The sequence below is a fragment of the Mus caroli genome, chromosome 19 (genome assembly GCF_900094665.2).
Source record: "Mus caroli chromosome 19, CAROLI_EIJ_v1.1, whole genome shotgun sequence".
Lineage (NCBI taxonomy): Eukaryota > Metazoa > Chordata > Mammalia > Rodentia > Muridae > Mus > Mus caroli.
In genome coordinates, this window is record NC_034588.1 from 21,315,968 (window position 1) to 21,331,218 (window position 15,251).

General features: G+C 46.4%; 1 protein-coding gene across 5 annotated transcripts in view; it reads right to left on the reverse strand.

Moving 5' to 3' along the window:
* Positions 1-15,251, reverse strand: part of Tjp2 (tight junction protein 2) — a 131,533-nt gene that overhangs the window by 67,545 nt on the left and 48,737 nt on the right. The window contains exon 1 of one of the 5 annotated variants that reach the window (XM_021151538.2): positions 11,440-11,674. The exons of 3 other annotated variants lie outside the window; for them this stretch is intronic. In XM_021151538.2, coding sequence (XP_021007197.1) covers positions 11,440-11,499 — 60 coding nt within the window. In that variant the 5' untranslated portion in view covers positions 11,500-11,674. Of the gene's footprint in view, positions 1-11,439; positions 11,675-15,251 lie in introns of those variants that run through there. One more of the 5 variants, XM_029472522.1, reaches the window with a different exon arrangement.

Here is a 15,251-nt window from a genome sequence, read left to right on the forward strand (position 1 = left end):
CAGTGTTCCTCCTTCCTTCACCAGCAGCAGCAAATGGATCCCCCACTTCCCTTCCCCTCACCAGCCTCAGGACCACCAAGGCTGAGGAAGGGTCTCAGGAGCCTTGTACAACCGGAGTCTGTGGGGCAAATATGAATGCTGGTGATGAAACCCTGGTTTTTATGCCAGCAGCCTTCAATTGTTTGGGGAACTGGGAATGCCAATATTCTGTATTAGTTTCTCTTTCCTAGAAATAACCTATAGATAGATAGATAGATAGATAGATAGATAGATAGATAGATAGATAGATATAGATATACATACACACACACACATACAGATATATATATATATATTTTTTTTTTCTCCTGACTAAAGCCTGATCAATAGGCTCTGCATTTAATGCCTGGTTTACAGACACAAAGACTGGACATGATAAATAGTAAACTGCTTAAGATCAGGGAAAGAAGCAACAAGATAAAATAATTCATGGTCAGGTCTATGGGACGTCAGAGTTACAGATTGACACAATCATCCATAGTTCAAAACACAAGGATTCTAATACTTGGAATTCACACCTGAAAGATATGTATGAGTGCCCAAAATGATGTGCATGAATTTTTTTTAAAGAGCTTTATTCATAATATCAACTTTAAAAAAAATCCATCAAAAGAATAAAATGCTGAATGTGAATACACATGGAGTGATGAGTGTGCACACACATGGGAAGACGCTGAATGTATATACATGGAATGACGCTGAGTGTGCACACACATGGAATTACATCGCTTGTATATGCACACGTGGAATGAAGTTGAACATGCACATGCACACTTATGGAATGTTACTAAGCAACAAAAGAATTAGTGAGTCTCACACAACAACACAGACATGTCATGGTGATTCCCGGGAAAGAAGGAAGCCATAAACACTGACATCTTCATGTCAAACAAAACTGTTCCCGGAGAGGGGAATTAAATAAGGTTCTCTTGGTGGGGCCAGTTTGACGGTGATACAAAGTGTCCACCTTTCTATCCAAATGGTAACCACACCACTGACTTCCTGGAAGCCTGTGACTAGATGGCACAACACAGAACAAGTACTAACTGAGTCATATATTTAAAATATTAAATTTAATATTATACTTTACCACAATAAAATACCCTTACTTTTAGCACCAAATCCAAAAAAAAAAAAATTAAGCCTTTTATTTGAAAAGTAAACACTAATCTATATATAAATACTTCACCAAATACCATAAACATGGCAATCTAGAAAATGTTTGATAATGACTCTGTAGACTGGAACTGTAGACTCTCTTTCCTGGATCCTTCTATTGCTTTGGTAAATTCTTTCTGTATGGAAACATTCCAGACAAACTGTTTTAAACTCCAGTTCTTAAGAAAGCTCAGAGTGTCTTTCTTTCCCTTCCCAACCACTCCCTCCTAGAGTCAGCTGCCAAACTGGGCATTTGAGCAGGGTATCCAACTAATACACCTCCCAGACTTTAGATTAAAACCTTCACTTTAGGCCAGGTTGCCTTTAATCCCAGCACTCTGGAAGCAGAGGCAGGCAGATCTCTGAGTTCGTGGTCTACAGAACAGCCAAAGCTACACAGGAAACTCTATCTTAGAAAAAACAAACACATAGGCTTCGCTTAGGGCTGTAGCTCTGAGGTAGAACGCTTGCCTAACAGGAACAGAGGCCTGGCCTGAGTTTTTCCCAGCAGCCCAAAAAGGAAAGAAAATAAATCCTGACACAGGCCATATGCAACTCTGGACCACCTGGGGGCCTCTTACTTTCCAAGAGTCTCCGGCAGCCTGATTTGCCCCGGTAACAATAACACTAGGAGGAAAGAAACAAACGTTTTCAGTTTCATACCTGGGAAATTTCAGGGAGTGTCTCAGATGCCACAAATCTCTCTCCCCTCTTAAAACTCACCCAGACACTAACCAGAGCAGCCTGAGGCTGGAGAAGTGCCTTCCCGGAGGACATGCTCAGAAGTGCTGGACTCCAGCTGAAGGGACAGAGAGCAAGCACTTTCACAGGAGTCCATGAGTGAATGAGGAAGTTCCTCTCACAACCATCAATCAGAAGTCTGGTTTCTAGCCTGGCTGGAAGGGGAGCCAGAAGAGGCTCCCAACTGCAGCTTGGGGCCCCTTCTGTGCTCATCCCAGCAAAAGTTCACCCTGGGGGGAAAGTCTATGGCAAAAGACAAGGGTGTGTGGGAGGCTTCCCCCTCCCAGGGGACCCCACCCTCCCCCAAAAGCAGCTTTGCCTGGAAAAGGTAGAGAAAAGAATGAAAATGGATTCACAAGAAGCCCTCCAAGAAAGCTGGAGTGGGGCTGGAGGAAGCAAAGCTTACTGCTCTTTTAGAGGACTCTCCTTCCGTTCCCAGGAGCCACAGCAGGCAGCTCACAAATGCTTAGAACTCCAGTCCAGGGGGTGCTTCAGCGTGCTTCCTCTTCTTCTGAATTCAGTCCCCAACACCCCATCAGGGGGCTCACAATTGCCTGTAAGCCCAGCTCCAGGGAATCTGATATCCTCTACAGGCCTCCCGGGATATGTGTGTGTACACATACACATTAAAAATAAACCAAACTTATTTTTTAAATAATAAGGGTTAGAAAGACTCCCCAGTGGATAAGAGCACTTGCTGCTCTTACAGAGAACCTGGGTTCATTTTCTAGGACCCACAGGGCAGCTCACAACTGAAGGGACTCTGGCTACCTTGAGTTGGCGAGCATGACTCTAGCAGACCTGGCCCTTCTCCCCCATTCCCTCTGCCTCTCTTAAAAATAACAACAAAAACAAACAAACACACAAAACTGTTATCCATTCCAAAGGCTAACCCCCCCCCATGGTCTATTTCCTTATTGCTAATTCCTATTCCAGAAACTGACTACCAAGGTCCAGCTGTAAAGTCTAGCAATCAAAAGCTCCCTTCAGGCACCTAATTAACATGCACAATTAAAATTAAACACTTCATCTTAGCACAGGGTTTCCCATTTCACCTTTATAAACCATCATTTGCCTGTCCCCTCTCCATTCAGAGGCAGCCCTTTATCCCATTCCAAGACAAATACCCCTCTTCTTTCTTTCCTCTTTGTTCTCCCTCTTCCTCTAGCTCCTGTCTCATCCCTTATCCCTGACCTCTGTCCCTCCAGAGCAAATACATCTCCTTTGTGCTAAGCCCACACTTTTCCTTTGAACAAGTCTGCGTCTATAAACTGGGCATGGTGGTACACATCTTTAATCCCAGTCAGGAGGATCTCACCTAGTCTACATAGTGAGCTCCAGGACACACAGCCAGACCTAATATACACATGGAGGAAAAAGGAAGTCTCTAGCTCCGGCTCTAGGGATGTGAGATTCTTGTCTGGCCTCTGAGAGTATAAGGCACAAACAACCACAGAGTACACAGACATACAAAACGGCAAAACACCATACATATAGAGAAAAAAATAATTTCAGAAAAAATTAAAATAAAATCTGGAAAAGGGAGGAGAAGACAGACGCTACTGGCTTGAGGGAAGAGAGTCCCGTGGCTCTGGCTAGTACATTATTCAAGCTGCAACTTAATAACAGATCTTTCCACTGCTCTGTGAGCTAAGCAACTACCAGGCACCCTGGGACTTTTGCCTTTAAACAGTATGTCTTTTTAAAACGTCTTTCTGAAAGAATCCAATAGATGTCTTTTTAAAAGAAAAAAAAATAAGAAAATAACACACACACACACATATAGCTGAAAGAGCAAGTAATTTGGAGTATCTTGCTCCAAACTCCTTAGAATGTCCTCTAAGCTTTACACTCAAGCACTGAGAGCCCCCAGGAAGTTAGGGGCCACAGATGACTTTATTAGCCATCTGTCTAAGTTGAGGTCTGCAACTCAAAGTGGCCAGTTAATTAGCGCTGCAGTTTCTGCTGCTTCTGGGCCTAAGTTCTGCAATACAGTAACAATTTTAATAGAGACCAACCTGAGCTAAACACAGCCCCATCTCAACAACAGCACACAGAGAGGTCCAGAAGCAATTTTACACTTTTTTGGTTAAGACTTTTTATTTTTAGTTCATCAACTGTCATCCATTCGCTACAGAAATACGAGGAATTCTCTCAATTAAGTTCACCACTAGTCTGAGTCATGCTAGCTCATGCCTTCCCAAATCGAGTCAATCTGATAAGTACACAGTGACTACGTCTGATGCCCTGCCCCGAGAGCCCTTGTGCCTACCACTCTGACTCACACAAGGGCAGGGCTCACAGCTAATGGGCAGTGACTGGCGGTATGCAGTGGCCGGAGGAAACAGGGGCAGGTGTACACCAGCCAATCCCACACCGCGGAGCAGCTGACTCCTCACTGAAGAGGACTAAAGAGGAAGAAGCCTGCTCCTCGGAAACTGAGCTCACCAGGAAGTCCTTTAGTTTTGCTAGAACCTCCCTCAGTAATCTCATCATTCTACTGGCTGAATCCTCGGGAGACTGAGAGTGGCCGGTGACGGTGTTGTCTCGAGCTACAGGGATGACTCTCCTGGGTGAAACCCCACCCACCCAGGTTCTCAGGTGCGCCTGCTATCCTTGTAAGGCAAAAAGAAGAAACTGAACTTGAGCCAAGTGGGTAGGATCAGCTCTCGGATCATGTAAACAAATTGCTATAGTCGGACATTAAAGCAATGAGGCCGGCTGACAAATTTCTTTTTCCTTCCTCCTGAGAACAAAGGCCCTAGAAGCTCCAAGCCCTAGAAGGAACAAATACTACTAGAAAGCATTAGACCTTAAAAACATTCCGTCCTGCAGGGGAGCTCCTTAGGCAGGGAGGTAAACACACACATACACACACACACACACACACACACACACACCTGCGGGGAAGAAGACTCAAGCAAAAAGACCTGCTTGGAAAACATTTCTGCCAGCTGAAGCTGCAAAGGACCCTCCAATCTGCTGAGCTGCCTGCAGGCTGTCCAGGGTGGTCCAGGTTCCCAGCCTTTGTGAGCTGTCACCCATGCCGGGGTGAACTTTGGTGATACAGTTATTCTGGGGTGATTTGTGCACATCCATATGGGATCATTTATATTCCTGAATTCACTCACTGGATTGCCAACCTGGACTTTGGTGGTATCCTTACCACTAAAAATTGGGTGTATCATGGGTTCGAGTGTTTTGTCCACCCCGTAAAAAATTAACTCACACAACACCTGGCTTGCCTTACCTTCAACTCAAGGACCTAAAGTTTCTGTATCAAGATCCAAGTTTTCCTTTGTTAGGGTGGCAAAAATGTAACTGGACTTTGAGACTGGTGTACAGTCTAAAAACTGTTACCACCAAGAAAAGCTACAAACCTGGTCTGGACAGGTGTCTCAGCAGTTAAAAGCACTAGTTGTTCTTGCCAAAGACCAGGGTTTGATTCCCAGAACTTCATTCTCTGCTCACAATCACCTGTAAGCCCAGACCCAGAGGATCTGCCAAGCCCCTTCTGGCCTCCAAGGGACAACAGGTACCCATTGTTGTGCAATATAAGTGCAGGCATATAATAAAATAATTTTAACTCTAATGAGTACCTGGCACAGCAGGTACTTAGGATATTCCAGGCCCTGGGTTCCACCCCCAGCTTCCTGAAGCAACAAAGGGGATGGGAGGTGTTCATTCAGAGATGTGTCAAGATTACATTTTCCCCATTACTATATTTACTCCTCACACAGAACAGGAGGAGGAGAAACATAAAAGCCACACCCATCAAAGTCTAGTCAGACTAAAACATTAGTCTAAGTTTAAATAAGCACATTACAAAGTATACTCTACTGTGGATGGATGGCAGCCTGTATCGTGTTAAAGACCCAACTGTAACCATCTGCCAGGCGCACTCAACAAATAGCATGTCCTGCTATGAAATGACTAAATACAAGTCACTAGCCAGAGGCTTAGGACACCTCACAAATGGCGCCACAGGCACACACAACTAGAGAACGCCTATGATTCAGAGTGTCTCCTCTTCCTTTTCATTCACATCAGCGTGCACCTCAACTGTCCTTCTGAAGTCAAAGCAAGGGGTTGTTTTCTACCTCAAACTTTGCAGTTCCTACGGCATCCTTATCAGAGCCCCCTTTACAGCTCCATGTATGCACCAGAAGTATATAAATAGGTTCCATCCTCAGCACCATGAAGCTAATTCATTAACGAAAACCAAGAATCCCGCCGTACAACACATTTTGTAAAGACCCTGAGAAGTTAAAGCCTTTTCGCGTGGCAAGCTATTTGGTGATCTGCATTCTTCAGGCCCCACTTGAAAACAAAGTGCTATTCCCTGGAAGGGCGGGAGTACCTCCTCCCCGCCACGCCACTTTATCACAAAAGAATGAACAGCATTTGGCCATGCAACGTTTCGATGTATCACCTACTTGGAGAAAGCAGAAAAAGGAAGGGAATCCAGCCAGATTTAAAAGAGCCCCACAGACACACCATGGGCAAACACAGTCAGAAGAATTGCAGAAATGGGGGTGGGGGGGGGGGTTGTCCACAGGCTCAAGACAGAGGCCATGTGCTCAACACTTCTGCTCTCCCAGGACGTCTCTGCGTGAGCTGGTCTTGAAGGTATGGTGGGGTTGGGAAGGTATAGACTCCAGAGTTCTCCTGAACCAAGTCACATGTGCTTTACACAGTGACACCCAAGGCTCAGAGAGCAATAGCCTTCACGCTTTCAATCTGTACAGTCTACTACTGACTTACCATGAAAAGGTCACAAATCTTACTGCGGTTTTACTTCACATTTATTTTTGTTTCATCCTAAGCTACCCAACCTTCAAATAAAGTTGCTGACTGGCTTTGTCTTCCTCTCCTCACTAGATATTAATGTATAAGAACTGAAAAACAGGCCGGGCGTGGTGGTGCACACAGAGGCAGGCGGATTTCTCAGTTCGAGGCCAGCCTGGTCTACAAAGTAAGTTCCTGGACAGCCAAGGCTATACAGAGAAACCCTGTCTCAAAACAAAACAAAAAAAAACAAAAAAAAAAAAAACAAAAGAACTGAAAAACAGAATATGTCCCATCCAAGAAGCTAATAAAAAAGATAGAATTTAATTCCTGTCGAAGAGAATTATTGGATTAGTCTTGGAGGTGGTGGTGGTGGTTTTGGTTTTCTGTTTGTGTTTATTTTGAGAGAGGATCTTATTATGTTGCCCAGGCTAGCCTAGAACTCACAGAGATCTGCAAAACTTGTCCCTCCAGGAGTGGTAGGATTAAAGGCATATGCTGCCACAAGTGGCTGGATTACTTCATTATTACTGTTTCATTATTTAAATTAACTTATTAATTAAATTATCTAAATTAAAGGTGGTACACACCTTTAATCCCAGCACTCTGGAAACAAAGGCAGGCAGATCTCTGAGTTCAAGACCAGCCTGGTCTATGGAGTTCTAGGACAGCCGGGGCTACACAGAGAAACCCTGTCTTGGAAAAACAAAAGCAAAACAAAAATGGGGCTGAAGAAGTGGCTCAAACATTAAAAGCACTTGCTGCTCTTGAAGAGGACCCAGCCCCAAGATGGCTACTCGTAAAACCATCTGGAACTATAGTCCCAGGAAATCCAATCCCCACTTCTGGTAGCAAACACACAAGCAATATATAGACTTCCATGCAAACAAAGCAGCATAGAAATAAAACTAATTAATTACATTTTTAAAAATCTTTTGTACTGCAAGTTTTTATGAACCACAACTGAGAAAATACTCCGGGAAAAAAAAAATCAAATGGCTAAGTATTTGGGGTGTCAAAAGTCCTTAGTGTGTTTTCTGAGAGGCTTGGGGATAATGGCCAAGATAATAGGCACCTGTCATAAAAACAAAAACAGAAACAAAAACAAAAACAAAAACACCACCAGGACAGAGAGCGGTGGTGCAGCCCAGTATCAGGGTTCTTGCCCATCACACTTCTGATCAGCAACACCATGGCCCAAGCACACAATGACCTCCCGGTGCTTAGGAAATGAGTGCAGTTGCCAAATTCTTAGAAGCACAAGTCTAAATCAAGTGGAAAGAAAGAGAACTCCAACTCACAGTTCAGCATTACACAAAAACCCTGCAAGCCTACGGTCTGCTTTCTCAGGTACCTCCCAAATAAACACTAGCCATTACAATAACAGATACTGGATACCGAGATAGTTCTTTTTAACAGTTAAAGCTAACACCTCCTTAGAATGTCACAGGTGTAAGAGCTGCTACTAAAAAGGAGGACGGGGCATCACAACATTTCCTGTACTGGTTAACTGGCCACTACATGGCTCTCTGTTCTTTTTTTCTTTAAGATTTATTTATTTATTCATTTATTTATTTAATGTATATGAGTACGCTGTCACTCTCTTCAGACACACCAGAAGAAGGCATGGCATCCCATTACAGACGGTTGTGAGGCACCATGTGGTTGCTGGGAATTGAACTCAGGGACCTCTGGAAGAGCAGTTAGTGCTCTTAACCGCTGAGCCATCCCTTCAGCCCCCATTCTCTATTTTTAAACCAAGTTTCCATGAACTCTGATGTGCTTAAATTCACCAAACTGGTATTAGGTTGGGTGTCTCAGTCTATGGCCCTGAATCTTGGGCTTGGAATCCAGTGACTCCCAATAGACCGGCTAACAGGATACTTCAGCTCCCCTCCACCCAAGCCTGGGGAAAACATGCACAAGATAGCCCCAAACCCAAAACACCTTTATCTCACAACATCAAGGTCACTGGGGCCACAAGTTTTTGCATCCCTGATTGTTGCTAAGGATATATATAACCAATGAGGCATTTTATTGAGAGACAGCTCTTATTTGAGATAAAGCTTTAATATGGTCAGGCTGCTTAATGAAATTTGTTTTAGGGATTAGGCAAGGAATTCCCTAATGGCGAGTTATCTTGGGAGATGTTGAAAGTCGAGTGATCATTGGTCCTCCCCAATTCCACTGCTGCCCTATGGCTACCACATCTCAAGCCAAAACCTAATCAAATGTCTTTTAAAACAACTACTCTTGTACACAGAGCTACAGTGACCTAAAGTAACCCCCCTCACACCTACTTTCAAGAATCTGTCTCCTTTAAAAAACAACCTCAGGAGGGGGGAAAATTGTGTGAAAAGAAAGCTAACGGAGGGGACATTGTCATCGCCCAAGCACTCAGATACATTCAAGAAGTGCTCACCACTCACACGGGACATAGCTGGTTAGCAGCGATCTGCTGTCCTCACACAGGACATAACTGGTTAGCTGCGATCTGCTGTCCATGCACAAGGAACCAGATCAAGAGTGAAGCCAATTCAGGCATTAGTCACTTCAAACGAACTCCCCATAAGGTGATACAAAGATGAAACTGGTCCTAAGCAAACCTCAAAAAGAGGACCCTTTACCGTGTTGGGAGTGGAGTGGCCTTTACTCTGAACGCAGCTCGCTGGACTGTTAGGAGAGCCGAACCACGAATTACTACATTAGGAGTTTCTGTGATTCTCCTTCCCAAGGTTGGGTCAATGCCATCCCAGGCCTTCCAAAGAGAGTTGTACCACCTTTTTCGCATCTCAGACTTTTCGTTGGCAACTATCTGGCACTTCTAGATTTCTAGACCTCACCTCCCTTATCAACCCAAAATCCTTCACTTGATTCTCGTGCTTAACTTTGGAGACCCATGACCACTGTGTCCCTAGGTACCTACTCTCTGCCAGTGCACCGTGAGGTAAATGCATTCCCAGCCATTCTCTACGGTGACTTGCATGAGGAAGTATCTGCTCACATGCTTTCTTCCCTGAAAGAATCCCCGAAGGGATGCCGAGAAGACAATCCCACCCTTTGTTGCATCTCTGAATAGCTGGGTGTGCATCTGTATTACACATCTCTCCCTCAGTGCCAGGGATCATCCAAAGCCAGAGCCATCTAAATAAAGCAGCCCGCCATACTCGTGTGCACTAGACTCCTGCAAGCAGAGATCCAGTCAATCCAGGACTCAGTCAAGTCCTCGAGGTGACTAGCACTAAGTAGGTGCTCATTAAATGGTAGCTCAATGGTACTAGAAAGCTACAACTGGGGATAAAGCTCAAAAAAACTATGCTTAAGGTCCTGGGTTCAATCCCCAGCACCACTCACCCACACCCACAGAAACACTCACACACACAAACACATTCACCAAACTGGTAGTAAGTTGGGTGATTCTGGTACACACCAGATTGTACCAGAATTTCAAAAAAAAGAAAAATCCTCTCTTTATTCAATCTTTGCAAGAAGCTCTGTAGAGGGAAAACAAGAACAAAAACCTCAAAAGCCACAGTTACCTTGACTAGAGCGCTCTCTCTCTTCTCTCATCTCTCCCAAGAACAGCACCCTGCCCAGACTCCTAACTGGCACTATTGATGCCACCCATTCCCTCCAAAACTGTGGGAGAAACAAACGCATTTCACTTGCCTTTGCATTCCCCACACTGAAGCGGCATCAGTCAAGAAAACGTACTGGATTGGCTAATAATCCTTATCCTAACCAGGATTACCGAATACAAATTACAAATACAATTACTACTTCCTAAATTGTCAGCCAAAACTACCTTCTTCCCAGGATAGACCTGTTTTCTGTAAAGGGTTGTGGGCATAGCAAACACAGACCACAGAGGAAGCTATGGAGGCGTCTTTGCCTCTGCTGGGATTCCAAAGTGGAAGCAGGGAGTGCGCAGCGCAGGGCAGTTTCTGGGAGGGGATGACTCTTCCCTGGGAACCTCAGGAAAGCCACAACCATTACTCAGGTCAGACAGTCGCCAGAGAAGCAACTCGCCTCAGAACTACAACTGAAATCGAGGGGAAGGCTGTATTCCATTACTGAGTCCTGGCAGGTTCCCTCCCAAGTTCTTCACATTTCAAGAATGTGAAAAAGGCCTGAGGTCGAAATCCCTGATTATTTAAACCTTAAAATAAACTGCTGTGTAAAAGCGGAAACTTAACAAATGGAGACATAAAATAAAAGAGACCGATGACAGGTAAGATACTACCAGAATACAAACCATTCATCACTCCCTTCTGGGGCTTCTTCCAAAACCCCATCTCCATTCCCTACTGCAAAATAAGCTGTAACACAGAGGCTGAAAAGGACTGACTGAAAAGGAAAGTGAGGATTTGGGTACCAAAGACTCCTCCGTTTCTCTCGGTACATGGCTCAGAACTTCTGCATTAAGTTGGAAAGAGCACACACACATACACAGGAGTCCAGTTGGTGACCATAGGCACAGAAAGTCTTGGGAGCCAACACCAGGGCTCTGGACTCCACACTTTCCCCTACTTGCGATTTCATCTCAAAGCCAAGTGACTACAAAAGGTCATCAGCGCCATCCTCCCGATCCTCCCCTTCGGGAGGACCCTTGCTAACTACAGCCCAAAGAGTTGCCGGCGGATAGTGGGGAGCTTCACGGAACGCACCAGCTCCCACGCAACCGCTCGCCGCCCGGCCCGGGAGGAAACTTACGCGCTGCCAGCCCGACAGCTCCCTCCGCGGTGGGAACCCGCGGTCTCCCCGCACCGGCATCTCGCGCGCGCTTCCCGCACGTCCTCCTCGCCGCGGCTCAGAGCTACAAGCTGCAGTGGCAGACCCGGTTCGCCACCACGGGGAGCCTCCCCTTTGTCCCTCCTCCCGCGGCGCAGCCGGCCCGCCCCGCGCCTAGCTGCGCCCACGCCGGCCGCCCGGCCGGGGAAACTCCAACGGCCGCTACCACCCCCGCCGCCGGGGGAGAGCTCGCCGGCGCCGCGCCCGAGGCCCCGAGGCAGGCAGCGTCATGCACTCTGACTCCCGGCCGGCGGCGGAGGACCTGGAGCGGCAGGAGGCTCCCGAGCTCTCGCGTCCCGCCTGCACCCCCGCCTCGCTGGCCGGATGGTTCGCTCCGCCGCGCGCTTAGAAGCCAGCAGGTCCAGCCGAGCGCGCGCCCGGGGAAGCTCTGCGCGTCGGCGAGGAGGGCCCGCGTCCGCGGATGCCCGGGAGGTCGCGCGGCGGGTCCGGAGGGACACTCTTTAAAGAGCATCGCGGGCATTCCCACAGGCAGAGCTTGCCTTCTCTTCCAGAGAACAACCGGGGAAAGCACGAAGGTTTCCTTTGGAGTTAGCCAGCCCAGACAAGTGTTGCACCCCAAATTTCGCAGCTCCACTGCTGACCCAGATTCCAAGGATTCAAAGGTGTTTGGATTAAATAGTAAAGCGGGACTTTTTAGGACAATGCCGGCCAGGTTACCTCCTTGGCATATGACCAGCAACTCCAATAGAGACTGAAAAATCCCTCTCCGTCGCCTGTTTATAAAAGACAGGTCACAATGCTGATACCCCAAGATTTATTCAGAGTCCCCCTTGTGCAAGAATCATGCGATTCAAATAAACTGTCCTATTACAGAAGGACGTTGAGTATTTTGAGAGTCAAAACTGATACGTGATTTGGGATTAGAAATGAAAGAGTTGCACCCCTCACACCCCGGTTTTCTTCCCTTAAATTGGAGAGCAACCCCTAGCCTTCATCCACAATGGAAAGATAAAAGGTAGAAAGGTCTGGATAGCCCTGTGACAAGATCCAGATGCCGGCGGGCTCTCTGAAAAGTGCCTTCACTTCCGGTCTAATCAGAACAAGTTTGGCAGTATATGTGGAAAAACAAGTCTTACAGATGCTGCCCTCATAGCGTTATGCTGCTGCTGGCCTCCTTTGGAGTAGGAAGTCCACGCCTCTGAGTAAGCGCTGTGAGTAACATTTCCCACTTTATCGCCAATTTCCACAGGGACGCGGAGCTGGTCTTCCTGACTGGCGCGTTGTGTTGCTCTCCTCCTGATCTAAGCACCTATTTAAAAATGGTTCTCCAAATTAGGTGGTGGTGCCTTAGAGTGGTAATGACTGCATTTATGAACCGGTCGGTCACACCTTACTCTCACGGGGCGTATTACGACAACAAAGCATCAACAAAGGAGGAAAGGTCCAGAATGCAACAATTACACCTGTTGAATGGGTACCTTTTCCTCCCTAGAGTGGGGCTGTCCAAGTTGGGCAGTCCTTGCCACCTGCCTGTATTTACATTTCACTTTCAGTTGACTAACATTAGAGGCAATGAACGTTTCGGTTTCTCAGTCATAATACCTACAATTCCAGGGATGACCGTCACATGTGCCTAATGACTGGACTGGGCAGAACAAATAAAGAATATTCCCATCGTGACAAATGATGACAGATTTAGACGCCATAATACCAATTCTTCTGACACAACACCGGAATGGATGCATTCCACCAACGATTGAAAACTCGATTCAGTTGCTACACTGGCTTTGTGATGGCAGTTTAAGCCATACAACTCTGGAATGTGTGAAATGCTCTTGCTGTGTAGCAAAGGCCACCCTCAACCTAGAGATTTGCCTCCCTGAGGTCTTGGAGTGCTGAGATTACAGCGAAATTAACTGCACTCTTCTGGGAAGCAATGTATTTCATAGTGATTCAATATCTCAAACCTACTCCTGGAATTTCCCCTCCCCTTCGAGGCAGGGTATCACTATGTAGATCAGGCTAGCCTTTCTCCTGCCTCAGGTAATCCATTACAGCTCGAAGTAAGCAAGCAAGGAGAAAATGGAAGTGCTTCCCTACTGATATGGAAGGACTGGGTTCACGGAAAGCTTCCCAGAGATAGCTCGCTAATAAGGATGCACATGTGAGACAAAATTAAAGGGAAAGGTCTTCCTGGTGAAAATAATGTGTAGAAACAAAGAAGGCAGCCCCCAGCCTTTCCTGAGAGTGTGACAATGTGAAGTGACCCAGGTCAGCAGGAGCTGAGCATCCTTACCGAAGTGGGATTCAGGTGTATTTTATATAGATCGCTCTGTTGTAGTCTGGGAAGACAATAATATCACTTAAAGTCTGGGAAGCAGTGGTAAGAATTTAATCTGGGGTGCTGGAGAGATGGCTCAGTGGTTAAGAGCACTGACTGCTCTTCCAGAGGTCCTGAGTTCAATTCCCAGCAACCAAATGGTGGCTCATAACCATCTGTAATGGGATCCGATGCCCTCTTCTGGTGTGTCTGAGGACAGCAAGAGTGACAGTGTACTCACAGATGTAAAATAAATAAATCTTTAAAAATAAATAAATTCCCCGGGCGTGGTGGCACACGCCTTTAATCCCAGCACTCGGGAGGCAGAGGCAGGAGGATTTCTGAGTTTGAGGCCAGCCTGGTCTACAAAGTGAGTTCCAGGACAGCCAGGGCTATACAGAGAAACCCTGTCTCGAAATAAGTAAGTAAGTAAATAAATAAATAATTTAACCTGTACATACTACCATTGTGGGCAAGCAGGCAAAATGGAATGCAGCATTAGATGAAAGGAAGCCAAACTCCAAAGAAACAGAGGAAGTAGCCCAATGGGCTGGGTAACTCCAACCAGCTGTGAGGGACGAGAGGGAAATGAGCCCAGTGTGACTCACAGGTGTGTGGCCTAAGTAGACAGTGCTTTGACTACAATGGAGAATTCAAGAGTGGAGCGTACCTTGGGAGGGGCCCGAGGAAGGATAATGAATGAGTTTAGGGATGTAGAGCAGTCAAGGGCTATGTGTCATCCAGGTGGAGATGCTCAGTAGCTCCACACTGAGCATGTCAGCTCCACGAGGTATTAATGAGCACCTGGCTAGAGAGCTCTGGAAGTCACTAATGAGTTGTGAAAGTTGCCATCAAGAGAAGGCAAGAGAAGGCATGACGCCTTTTAGACACCTGATGCAGTTAGAGGCAAAGGTGGACCAAAGACAGGGCCTGCCTATAGGAATTACAAACTCTGCTGGACAAAAAAAAAAAAAGTCAAAGCAAAGCAAACCTGAAAGGGCAGTGTTGGTATCAGGACCTCCAAAACCCATGACATCACATAGGTGCAACCAGCACACCTGTTGCCAAGGCAACAGCCACCATATTCCCAGAATCCATCCCACCTCCCACCTTTACCTGTGACTATTTCACCATCCATATGGTCCCTCTGATCTCTCCCCCTACCCCCTTCTCTCTCCTTCACCACCTTGCCCTTCTCTCTCTCAATAAACTTTCAATAAACAGTTCTCACGTGGAACTGTTTGGCCTGGTGTGGTCCTACTGAGGCTGAGCAAAGATCACAACAAGCAGCAGACACTTTCTGGAGAAAAGTGGTCAAAAAGCCATAGGAAGAGTGAGCTTTAAAAAGGGGAACATAAGCCGGGCGTGGTGGCGCACGCCTTTAATCCCAGCACTCGGGAGGCAGAGGCAGGCGGATTTCTGAGTTCGAGACCAGCCTGGTCTACAAAGTGAG